This window comes from Peromyscus leucopus, chromosome 8b, assembly GCF_004664715.2.
Source record: "Peromyscus leucopus breed LL Stock chromosome 8b, UCI_PerLeu_2.1, whole genome shotgun sequence".
NCBI lineage: Eukaryota > Metazoa > Chordata > Mammalia > Rodentia > Cricetidae > Peromyscus > Peromyscus leucopus.
The window spans coordinates 40,989,116-41,003,228 of record NC_051086.1 but is presented as its reverse complement, the minus strand read 5'-3'; the positions used below and the strand labels follow the sequence as shown (position 1 = coordinate 41,003,228).

Genomic DNA, 14,113 nt, shown 5'->3' with positions numbered 1-14,113 from the left:
GTGTGTGTGTGTGTGTGTGTTTCTTCCTTTTTGTGTTTTGTGTCATTTCTTGTGAATTTGAACACATTTTATAGAGGATTTCATGCATGCATATAACAGGTTTTGATCAAATCCGCGCCTCCCCCCATTCCGTCCCCACCAGTTCCTCTCCTATTCCCGCCACTTTTCCCTCCTCATGTGCTCTAGTTTGTGAAACCCTCTGAGTCTTAGTAATGCCATATATGCATGGATGTAGGGCTGTCTGCGAGAGCATGGGTAGCCTCTCAGAGGCCATATCCCTGAAGGAAACTCACTCTCCCTCCCCAGCAGCCTTTCAACTGCCAGTAGCTCCTCAGGCAGGGGTGGGACTTCATGGCTGGGATTTTGGCTGGCTTGATGCTGTGTGACAGTCAAGCCCATGAAGATGGCTCAGTGGGTAAGAGCACTTGCTGTGCAAGCCTGAGGAGCTGAGTTCAAATCCCCAGCACATACGGGGGGGGGGGGACAAAAACAAAAAACTGGGTATGGCCATCCATGCCTGTAACCCCAGAGGCCTGGGTGGGGGGAGTAGACCTTCAAATTCATCCAAAAAAAATAAGGAAGGAAGGGAGGAAGGAAAGGAGGGGAAACCAGTCCTCTTCCTTCTCCAGAACCATTAGAAACCAGTTGCCATCAAATACGCTCAGTCCTTTATTAGTGCGCATGCATGCGCGCGCGCACACACACACACACACACACACACACACAAACACAAACACACACACATATCACTCCTGCTTTCACGGTGTGGGAGTGGCTGCCTTGACCCATCCTGCTGTGATGCTTTCTCTCTGACTCCTGAGGTGTCTGTCATCTGTCCACTTCAAAGAACCTGATGTTGCTTATCACAGAGGAGAACAAGATACAGAGGAAGATCAGTGAGACCGGAAGACTACAGTGGGGGATAAAAAGAAATGAGAGAGAGACAGAGACAGAGACAGAGAGAGAGAAGACTGTGGATCAAGAGGGGGGAAAAGAAAAGGAAAATAACTTATACCGTCAAGTGTATTTTGATCATCTGGGTTGTGCCAAATGTTCCATGCTGGAGCAACAGCTGGAACTTACCTTCTGTAAATATGTGTTCACTACAATCATTTATTGTGGGCTCAGTGAAATCCCCCAAATTCGAGAATGATTATTATCTGAGAATGCTGTAGTAAGAGTTGTAGTAGTTTGCTTTCTACTGCTGTGATAAACACCATGACCCAAAGCAACTTGGGAAGGAAAGTTTGTATTTCATCTTATAGGTTACATGGTGAAGGGAAGCCGGGGCAGGAACTCAAGGCAGGAATGTGGAGACAAGAACTAAAGCCGTACCATACAGCAGCACTGCCTACTGGCTCACTCCTCAGGCATGCATTTCTCTTCCTTTCTTACACCCTCCAGGATCACTTGTCCAAGGATGGTACTGCCTACAGCTCCACATCAATCATTGATCAAGAAAGTGCTCCACAAATTTGTTTACAAGACAATCTGATAGAGACATTTTTCTCAGGTGAGTTCTCTCTTCCCATGTGACTCTGGTTTGTGTCAAGTTGACAAGAAAAGATCTTTACAGAAATGATTAAATTAAAATGAGAGCATTTTGGAAGTTTCTGATCCTTGCTATTCTTGTTAAAAAAAAAAAGGGGGGGGGAGATTTTGACTCTACTACATTTCCATGGATGATGTCTGAGTCACTTTTCTATTGCTGTGAAGACACCATGACCAAGGAGACTTCTAAAAGAAAGAGTTTATTTGAGGCTTACAGTTTCAGAGGTGAGTCCATGATTATTATGCCAGGGAGCATGGCAGCCAGTAGGCAGACGTGGTGCTGGAGCAGAAGCTGAGAGCTCACATCTTGAAACAACAAGCATGAGGCAGAGAGAAAGACAGCTAACAAGGAATGGCATGGGCTTTGAAACCTGAAAGGCCCCCACCTCCTCCAACAATATTACACTTCCTAGTCCCTCCCAAACAGTTCTCCAACTGGAGACCGGGTATTCAAACATATGAGCCTATAGTGGCCATTCTCATCCAAGCCGCCACAGAAGGCCAAGTGACAAATAGAATGCAAGGTAACATTTTAACTTAACCCTGCCAGTGGCCTCTCTGGAATTCTGGCATGTTCTTCCCTGTTATATTCCCTGGGCTATTTCTTGTGATGATGGTTTACACTGATTGTCAACATGAATCACCCTGGAGACAAAAATCTCTGGGTTTATCTGTGAAAGATTTTCTACAGCGTGTCCATTGAGGTGGGATGACTAGATGTAAGCAACATCCCTTCATGAGCTGGGGTCCAGGACTGAATAAAAGGGAGAAGCCAAGCCAAGCATCAGTCCATCTGTCTCTACTTCCCTCCTGTGGATGCCACATGACCAGCCTCCTTGAGTCCCTGCCACCATGAATGCCACGTAACCAGCCAGCTTGAAGCCCTGCCATGACGGAATGATCCCCTTGAACTGTAAGCCAGAATAAAGCCTTCTGCCATCAGTTGCTTCTGGTCGGGTATTTGGCCGCAGCAATGAGAAAAGTCATGAGTACACCTGGATTTGACAGAGGCCAGTGAGCAAGTTCTTAATAAAGAAACATGTTGTGCTTTGTGGGGAGAGGAGAAAAGAGGGGTGTTGACATCTTGGAAAGGTGCTCCATGGGGTCAGGGCTTTCTTTGCCCGGCTTCTGTAGATTGAAGGGACAAGGCAGCTCATTGCACCTTTTCCCCTGAGATGATAGTAGGGGGGAAACGCACAGCAGACTGAGCTAGCGATGTGGAAGTCACAGAAACTGAGGCAGACAGAGAGAGAACCCCCTTCTCTGACTGACTCAGCCCCCAAAGCACACTGTCACAGCAGCTTCATGTCATGCCCTGTTATTTTTGGGTTTGGGGGGTTTGGGTTCTGTTTTGTTTTTTTTTTTTCAAGGAGCAAAAGAAGTACACATCCTTGCCACATTTCTTATAGGATACCATGTGTCATGTCTGACCCCTGCAATAACTCAGAGTTGCTTCTCGTGGTAACACAACACCCTCTGGGAGTTGAGTTCTGCCTCAGTGACAGTCACAGACCTTACTGGTGCAACAAAAGCCTTCCAGGGTTCCTTCTAGCCCAGTGCTGAGCTCCAATTATTCTCATTTATGAAAACCTTACAAAGTGTTGAGTTTTTTCCTAATCTGCTGAAGAGTATCCTATAAATAAGCACACATCCTAACCACCACCCCCCAACAATGTTTGTGTCGTTCTTATACGGTGGAAGAGATTTTGCAGATGTAAATAAGGCTCCTGAGATGGGAACATTCCCTGTATTACATGGGTCAGCTACAAGGGTCCTCAAAGGAAAGAAGGAAAATGCTGTCTTCTGTTATGAAAATCATGTTTGCCTTCACAGCTTTCCCTATTGATTTTTTTCCTAAGAATTGCTAACAGTGTAGACAGATCAGTATTTGTACATATACATTCGAGGTATTTGGAGAACAACCAGGAAAGACTTCTTTCCCTCAGGCCCATCTGTTTCTTCTTCTTTTATCTCTGGAATCAGATATCTCCCTTAGCCACATTCAAGGGCTGGCAGGAATAATAGTCCAAACAACCGCATATTAAGTCTCCTGAGATTAAGCTTAACTCCACAGGGAGACACTGCCTAGGTCAGGTGGACCTTAAGTGATAACTTCACACAATTTAGCTCGGACCCTCCTTTTCTTACAGCCTTACTAACTTTATAGACCCCTAACTCCTTACCTAACCACTTCTAGGAATATTCAGATAACCTTCTGCGCTAACAGCTATGCACAGCCAGAACCCCAGTTCAAGCCTCCCTGTAATTATCATCTTTGGCAGCATCCGGCAAGGTTCATTCCCCAGATGGAGGCAAGTACCTTATCAGAGATACCTCTGTACTCTCTAAGAACAGACTTAGGCATCCAGACTACCTGTTTGAGAAGGCCTGGCAGATGTGCCAATTAAGCTTAACTTTCTTCTTTCCCAAATCTTACCTCTAATTCCAGATCTCCCTTTAACTATCACCAGAGACATCTAGCTGTACACAGGTTGCCTAGTGACTGAGCACACTTTCCCCCACCCTGCAGAAAAACGACAGATAGCTTGGACAGATAAGGGTCAAAGGGATAAAAAAGGTAGTTGTATTTTCAGAGAAGGAGGATAGAACTTAGAGGTATAAGGAGACAGAGAGGAAGAGAGGAGAGGAGAACTTGAGGACAGAGAACTAAGAGGGAGAAGGAGGATTTTGATCAGAGAGAACGTGTGAATGAGAGGGAAGATGAGGAAGAGCCAGATGGGGAAGTACTAGCTGGGTAAGAACGAGATGAAAAGGACCTAGATGAGGCAGAATTAAGATAGAACTTAGAGGGAACAGTAGATAAATGTAGAGAGAAATCAGGCAAAAGAGGAGCTAGGCACGAGAACAGAACTGAAGCTGTGTAGATAGGATGTTATGCCAGAGGACTAAAGTAAACGGACAAAGAGCTTGATGTACTTAGTAGATTCATTTCCCAAAAATAATTCTCACCGTTCGTAGTTTCTCTCCTGAGGCCCTGGGAAGTATAATATTAAGGCTGGTCCTTTTAATATTATACAAGAGGAAAGGGCACCAGAGGAAGAGGCTGTGAGCCAGACTTGGAGTGGAAGGATGTGTGTAGAAGATGCAGAAGAGTGAAGGAATGCAGGTGATCACTGACCACTGTACGGACAGGGAAATGGGTCCCCATGTGCTCAACCACAGAGAAACCAGCTCTGAACATCTGAACTTTAGCTCAGGAGAACTCGTTCCAGACTCGCCTCCAGAACTGTTTCAAATCACCAGTTGTACTGTGATTTATTTTGGCCACAACAGAAATTTCACACAGTTAACAAAGGTAAACATCTGTTCCCTATTTTAAATTAGATTTCTGTTGCAGCCATACCAAATCTCAATGAAGCTGGTAGCTTGAAACAGCACAAAGTAAATCTAATACAGTTAACAAAAGATAAACAAAACGTCCTGTTCCCAGATTTTAAATTTCTTCAGCTAATAGAGTGGGCAACTTGATTCTTTTACCTGCATAAAGTATTGGACTGAAATCTTAACCATCTACTACCAAGACAATTTAGTTTTCTGGCTCTGTCTCCTTATCTGTAAACTGGGAAAAAGAAACAGTGCTTGCCTTACAGAACTTCTGTAGGAATGGACTGAGTACAGAAACTGCTTAGAACAGTGACTAGTTCATCAAAAGCCCTCAACAAAGGCTAGGAACTTCTCTCATTACCGAAATTCAGCTCTCTGGCAATGAGAAAGAGAGGGAACTAATCCTAACTAAATCACCAAGTATAGAAGGACACACACCACTTCCCAGATCAACTATAAGCATGCCAGAATTGAAAACAATGCACACATTCTAGAAAGTTCTGTGCCTTTTCAAAATGTGTTTCTTGCTTTCTATTCTCAACAAAGAATAAGTGCAGGTACACCTCCCTGCTCCAGATGAGGTAAGGGAGTTGGTATTTATAGCGCTGTAGATCTATAAATTCTATGCTGGAAAAAAAAATCATTGAAAGGAGTCAAGCATATCCCACAACAGTGTAGGAGTCAAGTACCCCCACAGTAGTGTAGGAGTCGAGCACCCCTCACAGCAGTTAGGAGTCGAGCACCCCCACAGTGGTGAAGGAGTCGAGCACACCCACAGCAGTGTAGGAGTTGAGCACCCCCATATCGGTATAGGAGTGGAACACACCCCACAGCAGCATTCATGCAGCCCTGAGGGTAAAAGCTAAAAGAAACTTCCTGCCTTACCCAGACCTGAACCCACGTGACTGCATTTTCTCTGCACTCCCCCATGACCTCTACAAGCTAACACAAACCCCAACCTCAATGGAAAGGGTAAATGTAACCCACGAATCTCAGGAGATAGTTTGAGACCTGTTTCTTATATTAGAAAGACAACACAATCCTTTTGGGCTGGTCTCTGCTCTGGGGTCTGTGATCCTCTCACTGAATTAAGATGGGTTTGTCAAGCTAGTAGGTATAGCCCAAATCCTTCATATTCTAGTAGATTACTTCAGTAAGATTCCCCCCGACATCATGGTCAGGCAATGGACATCCTGATTTGGACAATAGATTAGTGAATTTCTAACAAACAGCAGTCTCAGGGCTGGTCTTCATTCATTTCGAGACTCAGCCCCATGGTGGGACATGAAATCTACCCCACACAGTCTTAGGTGCATGAAGACAGTGTAAGGGCTGTGTAGGCAGGCCTGGAGGAGGGGGCTCCCTCCAGTCATACACAGCTTTGCAGAGAGGCTGAGAAACACTGAGGGATGGTGGAGCTTGTGAGAAGAAAGAGGAAGCCAGGTGTTCGAAGATCCAGGGTAAGGCCTGGCAGGGGCAGAGAGTCAACCCCCACATACGAAATAACTGCCGGGGCACTCTTCTCTTCCATGTGATTTCCAGAGATAAACAGGGCCCTGTAAGAAACCGAAACTCAACCAAGGGATTTCTTAAGCAAAATTGCTGCTTTGTGGCATCAGCGTCACATGGACGTGGTACAAGTTTGGATCGTAGGGAGGCTTCTCTCCTCAGCCTAAATCTCTCTTCGTGGGCATCACAGGAAGTGTGACGGTGGCTACTAACATTCCAGACCCCAAGTGAGAAGGGAGAACATTCTTGGCCCTTGATTCAAGCACCATCAGCCTTTAAGCATTTTTTAAGCATTTAGAGCCGCCTTCACAGCCTCCACCCGTATCCTGGTGCCCATCTCCTAAGATGCAGAGCTATACAGAGTGCATGGCAAGGACTGCACACACGTGGTTCAGAGGTGATGGAGGCTCGGTTGTACTTGCCTTCTTATGTCTTATTTTAATGTGTATGGGGGGTCAGTATGTGTGTACATATAGCTCTGTGTGGGGGGCCTCGGCTCTTACTCTTCATGTGCGGTCTACCATTTTTGTTATTATGTTTGAGACAGGGGCTCTCACTGGTCTGGAACGCACCCATTATGTTAGTCTGGGGATCTGCTTGTCTCCCCTCTCTCAGCTCTAGAATTCAAGCACATGCTTCCATGCCAGGTTGTTTAAACTTGGGTTCTGGGAATCGAACTCAGATCTTTGTACTTACAAAACAGGCGCTTTGCCAACTGACCTATCTTCCCAACACTATTAGTTTCTGTTCTTTCATTGTATTTAATCTTTTTTTTTTTTTTTTTTTTTTTTTTTTTTTTTTTTTTTTTTTTTTTGAGCAGCATCCTGCCATGTTCGTAGCTTTGGCTGGCCTGAAACTCAGCGTATAGCCCATATTGGTAAGCACTGACCATAAGCACGAACAATAACCCTGTTGCCTCAGCCTCCTAAGTGGATTGCAAACACTCACCACCATATCCAGAGACTTCAATACACTTTGAAAATGATTCTACTGGGCTCTGAATTGTTCATTCAAAATCGTTTTTTTCTAGACTGGCTGTGGTGATACACACCTTTAATCCTTGCACCTAGAGGAAGAAGCAGGCAAATCTCTGAGTTCAAGGCCAGCTTTATCTATATAGTGAAGTGCAGGCTAGCCAGAGCTTTGTAGTGAGACTCTGTCCCCCAAAAAAATGAAAATAAATCTTTTCATTAACAATGGACAGTTACAAATAAGGAGTGTAGATGGATAATATTGGGAGAGGTTGTACATTGTGGGGGTGGGGTTCAAGGTGTGGGTAGGGACATGAAAGAGCTCACAGTCTTGTGAAATGTGCCAGAAAGAAGAAAGTAAGAGCTTTCCATATAAAGTACAGTCAGTGGTTTTTATTTCTCCCCTGCTGGGTAAAGGAGTCATGAAAGGTGGTTGATGTGTCTGAATGTGAGGGAGGATCATGGGAGTGACAGTCCCCAAGGGATCAAAGCAAGGCTTTGATTAGGAAGAGACAAGTCAGAGCAGATGAGAAGGACCTGAGAGGGGGGCTCTCACTGGAGCAGAAGGTTTCAATGTGTGCGTTTTCCAGGATGGTCAAATTCTGCAAGCCGCAGGCAGTTTCGGTTGCGCAGCCCATTCCACGGATAATAGAGCATACAGGGCCCTTAATCAAAGCTGTGGATGAAAAGACCCAGGAGTTACTCTTCTCTCTCACTTTGTCTCCCTCCCCACTCATGCCCTTAAAGGAAAGTGGTCCAGAATCCACAACTTCCACCTCTGCGTGAGAACATGACCACAGCTCGTCCATGTGGAGTCTGGGCCTTCTTGTCCTCTGGCCCCATTGTCTCCTCCATATAGAAGGAACCTTAAAAGGACTCTTGCATCTTAGACACAAGACTAACACTGAGGCTTCTGGGTACCCGCTCACTAGGAGAGATGAACTTGATGCAGGCTTAAGAGGAAGGCCAGATGCAGGGTCTCAACTGCTGGTGGAAACTCTTCTAGTATACCTCCCCTCCCCTTCTCTCCTTCTCTACCTGGAGGGAAATATTGTGCATCCCTCAAACATTGACATTCCTTCTTCTGAGGGCTCTGAGTTCGCTATGAGAATAACTATAGAAGGCACCGGATACCAATGTTTCCCAAGGTAAACTGAGGCAGAAGCCTGCCCCATTGTGCATGGCTTTAATCCTCCTTTGCATTCTGTGACACCCCGTTTTATTCATTCATCTCAACTCATCTAGACAAAGGGCCCTTCCCTCGCTCACCCCAGAACCTCTGTCAAAATTCTTTCCCAGTAAAAGCGTAGCTTGTCCCCAGACCTATCAAACTCTCAGTCCACCACTTAACCAGCTCCTAAAAATGCCACCTGCTCCCCGAAACTTTCCATATATTGTTCAGGAAAGAGTGGCCAGCTCCTCCCTCTAGCTGTGCATTCCAGAAAGAAAGGTCTTACAGTTGTTTCTCAGTTCCTGTCTCGATGGTATATGGGTCCTTCATAACAAATACACCATTTTCTCTTTTTTTAAAAAAAAAAAATCTATCTTTTACTAAATGTAGAGTGACACCAGGTAACACTGGAGTGGTTAATCACATTGGCTGTCACAATGGTGGCGGTGGTAATGACTGGATCTGAAGTGCCATCACCTCCTATACTTCCAGTGAGCCACAGTCCCGTTCCAGGACATCACAGCGACACAGAGTCAGTGAACCTGACTCTCCTGTGGGAAGCAGATACATCCCTTCATCCCTCCCCTCCCCTCCCATCCGTAACCCCTGTCTCCCAACAAATAGCTCCTTCCCACCTTTAGAAGCACATGGCCCCATACGACCACTTTCTCCATGTGGAGACAGGCTTCAAAGATGCCCCACAGGGTCTCTTCCATCCCCCGGTAGCTTCCACCCAGGTCCAATCAGGTTTGCTCTAAACTACCAACAGTCTATAAGAGGGAAATAATGCGTCACTTCAGAGATTAGAGGATTACATCCACAGCTCTCTTTCTCTCTGCGTCTCTATCGTTTGCCCTGAGGGAAGCCGGTGATTAGTCATAAGAACACTATGGCAGGCTATGAAGAGATCATAAGAAAAGGAGTTGGAACCCCCCCCCCCAGTGAGAAACCACAAGTGAGCTGGGAAACAGCGACTGACACATGAACACAGCCCGCATGACACACCCTGAGCCAGGACCATGCGCCGGGCCATTCCCAGATGACAGATCTACACTTGCTGAGAAGTAATAAATGTCGGCTGTTTGCAGTTGCTACTTTTGGCATAGTTCACTGCCTAGTGATGAATGATTTGTTGTGCTCTTTACAAAATGTTCAAGGAAGTACTCATACCTGTACCAAAAACCACAACGCACTTCGTCTCTAACCCTGTGCACTTCAGGGGAACCGGCTCACACTTCCCGTCCTCACTGTAACAGGCAGGACATTCCACACCATTGGGTTGGGGTTGGGAAGATGGAAAAGAATCTGAATGGAGAGAGAAAAGTTTTCATCTTAGGGAATAGGCAGAAGAAATAGCTGAGAATGTGTCTATCCACTACTCATCTAAATGAGGTTTGTTTGGTTTTTGGGTTTTTTTTCCATGATTCTACCAAAAAGCATTGCAACGGAGATGAGCTGGAAGGAGGTGCGGGAGAAAGGCACTGGTGTGTGAGAGCAGGGAAGGACGGCATAAAAATCCATGCTGTCCTCACCTTCGTCAGCTGCTCAGCATTCAGTCCTGGAGAAAAAGTCGAGATAGACAGCCAGGCCTACATAGAGAAGCCCTGTCTCAAAAAACCAAAACAAACAAACAAAAAGGCTTAGCTAACAGGAGAAGAGATAAACCGTTTTCTAGAAGGGTGAGGAATGAGCCAGGTGTGGTCACGCACACCTGTACTCCCAGCTACTCCAACTTTGGAGGCTGAGGCAGGAGGATTGCTTGAACCTACAAGTTCAAGACAAACTTCCGAAACACAGCAAGACGACTTCTCAACAAAACAAAAATGAACCTGAGAAATTAAATCGGTGAGTAAAGCCTGTCGGCCAGAGGGCCAGAGCAAAGCAGTTAAAGCGAAAGACTCACACTTAGAGAAAATCCCCAAGACCAGTCTCTGCCACGCAACTGTCACTCAGTCTACCACACAGGAGAAGAGCCTGTATCTGTCTCAAACCATTTTCAAGGAGTGCTATCCACAGAAGGAAGGCAAGCATCATTGTTGTGTCCCAGCACAGAGAGATGAGCCTACAGAAAGGCAAAGGAAACATGGAGAGATAGTGGCGACCAACGCTATACTCACCATCACGTTTGGACATTGTGTTGCACTGCTCAGTGTAGCAGCATTGGTGGTCGTAGCTAAACGTCCGCTGGCCCCCCAGTGTTGTTGAGAATGCTAGTTCAGTACACTCATCTTCAGAACAGCTAATCTCCTTAATCTTTAGGCTTCCGAATGGATTATCTGAGGAGCAAACCCCCAAGAAATGTTCTCTTCTGAGATACAGAGAGAATGAAGCATCCAGCAGTAAGGAAACTGTTCCTTCATTCTCTCTGTCTTTATTTTTCCTCATCTCTGAAAGTCCCTCTGTTATTATTTCTGAGAATGAATCAATAGAGGGACACTTTGTTGCATCGGGACAGGGGTCCAGTGATAGAGTATTTGCTCAGCATGCATGGTGCCATGAATTTGATCCCCAGCATGGCAAAAAGAAGTGTGGGCTCACTCTCCAGTAGCCCTATGAGACTGATATGAGAAACAGAACCAGGGTCTCTCAGTTCTGGCCCTAGAGACTACATCCAGTATTAATGCCCATCCCTACCGCCTCCCAGAAGCTCACACTCCCAGCCCCATCCTTGAAGGAGGAAAGGATCACTAGACAACTGAAAGAGTGCTGATTGGCTTACTTGATTCTTTTAATTCCTGCACATGGAAGAAGCAGCCTTTAGTGGATTGACATTTTTGATAAGATTCGCATCTCCCATTATAGCATTTTCTGTTATCACAAGCATAACTCTCTGAAAAGAGGAAATAAACATCTTCAGAAAGCCAACCCGGGGCTTTTCAGCTGCTGACAAACTTTCCCAGGGGTCAAGGAGTCATGAGTGTTGAAGGGACTCCTGAAGGCTTGAGTGATCCATGGAGCCCCGCTAAGGTACCTTAGTGCTCATCCCCCACTTCCCATCCTTGAAACAGAAAGTGCCTTGTTGCTCTTACCCACAGAGCTGACAGACAAGTGAGTGCAGATGCAGACGGCAAGGAGACTCTTCAGAACTGAGGACCAGGCATGGTGACTCCCACGAACACTGCTCAAGGGACAAGTGGGGACAAAGGAATCAGAGCTAACAGACTCAGTCCTTGTAATCCAGCAACCCAAATGTCAGGCGACATTACCTGTTCATGTTTTTATCCATTAATTAATTCATTCTGCAAGCCAAACTTTATCAAACACTGGCTTTATGCCAGATACGACCATTCGGAAGGATGCAAAACTGGAAAAGATGCTGTATCCATCATTGAGGCTGTAAGGGAAGAGTTAGTCATCCTTCCCTGGGAAGGACATTTGCTCAAGAGGGATTCTTCTTGCATGGGTCTGGAAGGCACTAGATCTTCTTCCACAGCTGAAACAGCTGAGTTGGTGAAGAAGTGACTCCTGTGGGGAGCAGGTGGAGGCTCGCTATGTGCTACAAAGTCCTGGGCCATGGAGCTCATCAGCCCTTTAGCGAAGGATATGGGTTCACCATTTCCAAAGCTGCCATTTCACAAAGAGCCAGCCTCCACCACCAGATGTCACAATCACACACTGGAAATGCTCACCCAGAAGTGGTCCTGATTGCCTGAGCCTGAGCAGGAGAGAAAAGCCGGTGTTCTCACTTTGAGACAGGAGGAAAGGAGCATGCACAATGAGCACTGGACAGGATGAGCACTGAGGACAGGCTCATTGTTGCTGACTCTTACAACCTACTGGCCATCCTCGCACAAGTCAACATTATACATCGATAGAATCTTAGCGTGAAGCCAAGTGCGCTAAAATGAACTGGCCTGCTAGAGGTAGATACCATGAGAAGAGCTCTTCCTGGACCTCTGGTTGGTGGAGGAAGGAAGGAAGGAAGGAGAGGGATTACAAGGTCCCTGGGCTTCAGTGAGCTATGCCGGGGTCTTCTGGGTTCAAAAGTTATGGAACAGAGTTTGTGCAGCCCACTGGATGTGCCTAGAATCCTCCACATTTCCTCAAGGCAAATCCTAACCTTGCCTCTGTCAGGAGCCATCCCCTCCTTCCTCCGGGGAGTCAAGCTTGCCTCAGGACACATGTGCATCTCTGAGGGTGAGGACTAAGTGCATTTTTCTACATTTTCTTTCTCTTTCTGCCTATTTTTATGCCAAACTCTTGTTAGGGCACAAGTGCTACATTTCTTTGCAATGGAGAGAAAAGGCAAGTTGGAGGGGCTCTCTTCCTCTGTCTTCCTGCAATCATCCAGATCTTGATCACATTCTCTCAAAATCCAGGACTGTGTCATGGAAGTGAGGGCAGGGAGAATCTTCCTGGGAACCCAATATGCTGAATGCTGAAGAAGGCGGGGATGGCAGGAAAAGAGCAGCAGGCATGTCCAGATGCCTCAGAAGTTGGTGTGTAGAGGTATGGGAGGAAGGACACCTTGACGGGTCCGGAGGTCAGGAGACGCCAGCCCACCATCCAGGGAGCAGCATGTCATGGCACACACATAAAGCCATGGAACACGTGGCAACATATAGATTGAGAGAAATGGGCTGAGTTTAAGTATAAGAGCTAGTCAGCAGTTAGCTTGAGCTAATGGCCAAGCAGTTTTAATTAATATAAGCCTCTGTGGGTTTACTTGGGTCTGAGTGGCTGCGGACTGGATGGAACACAGGAAAACTCCAGCTGCAACCCATTCCAAAGAGTGCTAGTTAGAAAGTAACCTGTTGTCAGGGCCTGTAAGATAATGGCCGGGGTTTGCCATACAGATTCCGATGGTTTTTCTAGAGTTATGTCCCCAGAGTCCCTTTGAATATTGCCAGCCTAGCAAGGAATCCCAACTCCCTACCTTGTAGAGAATCCTGAGTTGCCCACACAAGCCAGCCCCAAGCCACCTGCCTTCATATCCTCCCCAGGATCCTCAGTCAGTGTCCACCACTGCACATTCCATTCTTCTCTTACCTGCTCAGATTGTTAAACCTTCTAATCCTGGACGGTGGATTCCTGACCAGCTGAAGGAGCTGGCAATAAGGAAGGATCCCACAAAGAAGATGTGAGGCCAAGAGACCAGCAGAGACTGCAGAGCCTGAGATGAGACCTTGATTAACCTCAGCTGGGCTGTGGCCAGTGGCCTGGATTCTACCCAGCAGGCCAGTCAGAAGTGAGCTCGCTCTGTTGCTATGAACAGCAACCCGAAGCCACTGTGGTAGTGACAGTGAGAGCAAAGTGTGGCACCCCACTGGCCAGGAACCACCCAATTCTGTGCCAACTTCCTGCTCCCAGAGCAAGGCCTCAGTGAAATCTCCATGATGACAAACCATCAGATATGTGCTAATCTGTGGACACTCACCTGTGGTCAAAGAATTTTGGGCGTCATGCTTACTGGGTACCTAGAGGGTTCACTGGGGACCTAGAGGGTTTACTGTCTGATTTATATCCCCTGTACATTTGGCTTCAGAATGGTCCCATAGTCCCCTCAAGGGGCCTCCATTCCCATTCTTGGGACTAGAAACATCATTCTGCAGACTGACAGCAGCCA

At 46.4% G+C, this 14,113-nt stretch overlaps 1 protein-coding gene across 3 annotated transcripts; it reads right to left on the bottom strand.

The window, feature by feature from the left end:
* Window positions 1–7,749: 7,749 nt before the first annotated feature.
* LOC114686457 (protein RoBo-1-like) lies at window positions 7,750–13,910 on the bottom strand. Of its 3 annotated transcripts, XM_037201214.1 has the most exons (7): window positions 13,537–13,555; window positions 11,754–11,881; window positions 11,577–11,665; window positions 11,267–11,377; window positions 10,665–10,823; window positions 9,718–9,852; window positions 7,750–8,052 (listed from the first exon to the last, which is right to left on the bottom strand). In XM_037201214.1, the coding sequence occupies exons 2-7, from the start codon at window positions 11,771–11,773 to the stop codon at window positions 7,862–7,864; spliced, it is 705 nt and encodes a 234-aa protein (XP_037057109.1). In that variant the 5' UTR covers window positions 11,774–11,881; window positions 13,537–13,555; the 3' UTR covers window positions 7,750–7,861. The 3 variants fall into 3 exon arrangements, with proteins under 3 accessions (XP_037057109.1, XP_037057107.1, XP_037057108.1); XM_037201212.1 differs by lacking the exon at window positions 11,754–11,881 and having other exon boundaries at window positions 13,537–13,910; XM_037201213.1 differs by lacking the exons at window positions 7,750–8,052; window positions 11,754–11,881 and adding an exon at window positions 9,224–9,317 and having other exon boundaries at window positions 13,537–13,910.
* Between the last annotated feature and the right edge of the window lie 203 nt (window positions 13,911–14,113).

What these genes read in the sequence shown, in the direction of transcription:
- LOC114686457 (XM_037201212.1), bottom strand. Translation starts at nt 13,895, where the DNA reads ATGGTTTGTCATCATGGAGATTTCACTGAGGCCTTGCTCTGGGAGCAG. An exon ending in CACAATGTCCAAACGTGATG is followed by an intron (nt 9,853 to 10,664) that starts GTGAGTATAGCG and finishes CTCTCCATTCAG; the next exon opens with ATTCTTTTCCATCTTCCCAA. An exon ending in CGTTGTGGTTTTTGGTACAG is followed by an intron (nt 8,053 to 9,717) that starts GTATGAGTACTT and finishes TTTCATCCACAG; the next exon opens with CTTTGATTAAGGGCCCTGTA.